At 44.4% G+C, this 2,778-nt stretch overlaps 1 protein-coding gene across 1 annotated transcript; it reads right to left on the reverse strand.

Moving 5' to 3' along the window:
• Positions 1 to 272: 272 nt before the first annotated feature.
• Positions 273 to 1,551, reverse strand: LOC111218686 (NAD(P)H dehydrogenase [quinone] 1-like). The gene is made up of 6 exons (XM_022741100.1): positions 1,547 to 1,551; positions 1,243 to 1,407; positions 1,023 to 1,153; positions 823 to 936; positions 650 to 751; positions 273 to 572 (listed from the first exon to the last, which is right to left on the reverse strand). Exons 1-6 carry the CDS (start codon positions 1,548 to 1,550, stop codon positions 273 to 275), a joined length of 816 nt encoding a protein of 271 aa, XP_022596821.1. The 5' UTR covers position 1,551.
• Between the last annotated feature and the right edge of the window lie 1,227 nt (positions 1,552 to 2,778).

Consider the following 2,778-nt stretch of genomic DNA (forward strand, 5'->3'; position numbering starts at 1 on the left):
GCAGTGGTTAATGCATTACACGCAAGACTGTAGAAGACGAGTGAAATATTGTGCAAAGGCTGACCATAAGTCTTTTTCCATGAAGATTACCTGGCTGTACCTTCTGTATATTTACAACTCCGTAGGAACCATTGGTCCAGCCCTTCATCAGGGAATAACCAGCAAGAAACTAACCAAGACCGTATGCATTACAAGAACTCAGAATATTAAAGTCAGAATCAGATTTATTGTAATTGAAGACAGGTATGACACTAAATGTAGCCCTGCGTTCTTCAGACTCCACATTTCATCTGGTTGTTTGGTGGCAGTCGTTTTCCCAGGTGGATCCCCACTGTAAGTCCAAACTCCTTGGTGGCATTTTTCTCATGGACCTCAGGCTTCAGCTGGAAACCCTTCTCCACGTCAAAGCAGTCCATGGGAGTAAAGGTAAGTGGCTCTTCTCCCAGGAGACCAGGCAGCCGTTTACGCCATTCCTCCAGCATGGTGCTGCGGGCCTGAGAGGCAACGTGAGATGGAGCCCAGAAGATCTGAGGGGCCAGAACCTGGAAGCCACAGTAGTGCAGAATACCGTTCTGAAGAGAGAAATAGTGTTAGTTATTGGTCAAATTACTGGATGTTTGATTCAGTTCATTCATGCAGAAAAATATACCTGCAGTGGCCACAGTGTGACATTCATGTCTCCATTGATGCCAGTTGCACTGAACATGGACTCATGAGAACCAGTGGTGAAGGACAACACAGTTTTCTTGTCCTGTGCAGAAAAGTCAAGAAATTGAGTTGGGCTTTAGACTAGTAATGCAGACCTCTTGCTTGATCCCTTACCTTGAAGATTCCATGGCTATATCGCTTATCATGCGAATAGGCAAAGCCAAGAGTGAGTACCCGGTCAAACCAGCCCTTCAGGATTGCAGGAAGAGAGAACCAGTACATGGGGAACTGAGAAAAGCAAAGGGGTTAAAATTAGTTTTAGTAAGAAGAGCTTAGGGCTTAGCACAAACACATTACTGCCACTCAGGCTCTACCTGAAAGATGATTAGGTCTGCTTCAGTGACTTTACGTTGTTCTTCAGTGATGTCAGCAGACAGTTTCCCTTCCTCCCACGCCAGTTTTGTCTCCTCTGCGTAACGAAAGTGTTCCGCATTCTTAGGTTCCCCTGCAGCAACAAAATAGAGTTTCCTGTAGTGCTGAAGAGCAATCTAAAAAAGGTATGACATTTTTAATGCCTGTAGGAAATGTATATACCAGTGATGTCTTCAGCAGTAGCAGTGGCTTTAAACTTCATAGCATACAGGTCAGATACTTCCACCGTGCACCCCTGAGCAGTTAGAACTTCTACTGCAGCATCTTTGGCTGCAGCGCTGAATGAGCCAGAGCTCTGATGGGCGTACACAATCAACACTTTCTTCGCTGCCAAGACAAGAATTGCAGATTAGAAAATGTTATCATCGGACACAGTGAAATCCAAACCCAAATGTGTGCTATTCAGTCTTAATCAGAGAATTTAATAAACACTCCCAAACTTTTCAACAACTCCAAAAGAACTCACCCATTTTCAACTCCTCAAAGAGCAGTTCAACCCACTTCAGAACTCAAGATGCTGCTTTTATACACCAGGCCTTGTTGCTCATTTGCACTCTCACAGGTGCTGTCAGTCAGCAATCAAGATCATCAACCAATCAGCTGGCGATGTGGGATTATCTCTCAGGACTTTTTTTTTACTGACTCTGGAAAGCATTTTTAAACAGGGAGTGGAATTTATGTACCACTAAAAGCCAAGACTATGTAGATTTTATCAGTGAAGCAGCTGCTGATTTAGCCACTTTTAAACACAGGGTAAATTTACTATAGTACTCTTGCACATGCATCTCCTACTAGTAATGTATGTCTTCCTATTTTAGCCTGCGCAGAAAGAGAAAGAGTCAATGTTTGCCCGGGCCTGTGTTTTTGTGTCCATTCTATATCATGTGTGTGGGTATTTGAGAGCATGCGTGTCAGTCTTTTTCCCCTGTCTACAAGATGTTTAAAAATTGTGTGCCACTCCTTGTGTCTTCAAACCACATCCAAGCAAATGTGGTTGAGTGATCCTCTCACTCTGCTGTTACTGGTTTCCATCTCTGTTTGCCTTTACATTACTTTCCTCTAAAGAAACAGTTGCCTGCGGTTGACTCCGCTCACGAATGCTTCCCCCGTAAAAGAAAATAGTCTCAGCAATGGGCATCAAAGGCAGACATGGGCTGGCACACATCTGGGACCAAAATCAGTCCTAAGTACCATCTATGCAGGCACTGTGAGGGGGAGGGTGGTGAAGGTGGTGGTGGGGGTGAACAACTGCTTCACATTAGCACATAGGCACACATGCATGCAAAGACACCACATGAGTGAGACATATGGATACGCTTTGTCATCTGTCTTTCCTCCCATTGTCTCTCCTTTTTCTCAGTCATTGAGATTGATTTGAGTTTTAAGGGTTTGCAGGTATTTGTCAAACCACCGCATGGACTGTTCAAATTTAAATTCATGAGAATCATGAGGCATTCTGGTGTTTATGAGGCTGGCTCTTTTCATCTCTGGGGCCTCTCTATTTTTTGCACCATCACCACACACGTATGTTGGTGTTCACTGCGCCTCACACCGAGCCGCTGGCTGCATTCCCTCTGTTGTGACAGGAAGGGATCATGTGTTTTTTTCGCTGGGAGGTACGTTTTCATGGATTGTGATGTATTGAGCTACATGATCCCAGGCTGTTTTGTTGCAACATTGTGTGCTGTGCTCACTAGT

This window comes from Seriola dumerili, unplaced genomic scaffold (genome assembly GCF_002260705.1).
Source record: "Seriola dumerili isolate Sdu_G_001 unplaced genomic scaffold, Sdu_1.0 BDQW01000052.1, whole genome shotgun sequence".
Classification (NCBI taxonomy): domain Eukaryota; kingdom Metazoa; phylum Chordata; class Actinopteri; order Carangiformes; family Carangidae; genus Seriola; species Seriola dumerili.

Excerpts from the sequence above, each read along its gene's own strand:
- LOC111218686 (XM_022741100.1), bottom strand. Across the intron at positions 937-1,022 it reads CAGACCTAATCATCTTTCAG|TTCCCCATGTACTGGTTCTC; the intron begins GTAGAGCCTGAG and ends TGCTTTTCTCAG. Across the intron at positions 573-649 it reads TCACACTGTGGCCACTGCAG|AACGGTATTCTGCACTACTG; the intron begins GTATATTTTTCT and ends TTCTCTCTTCAG.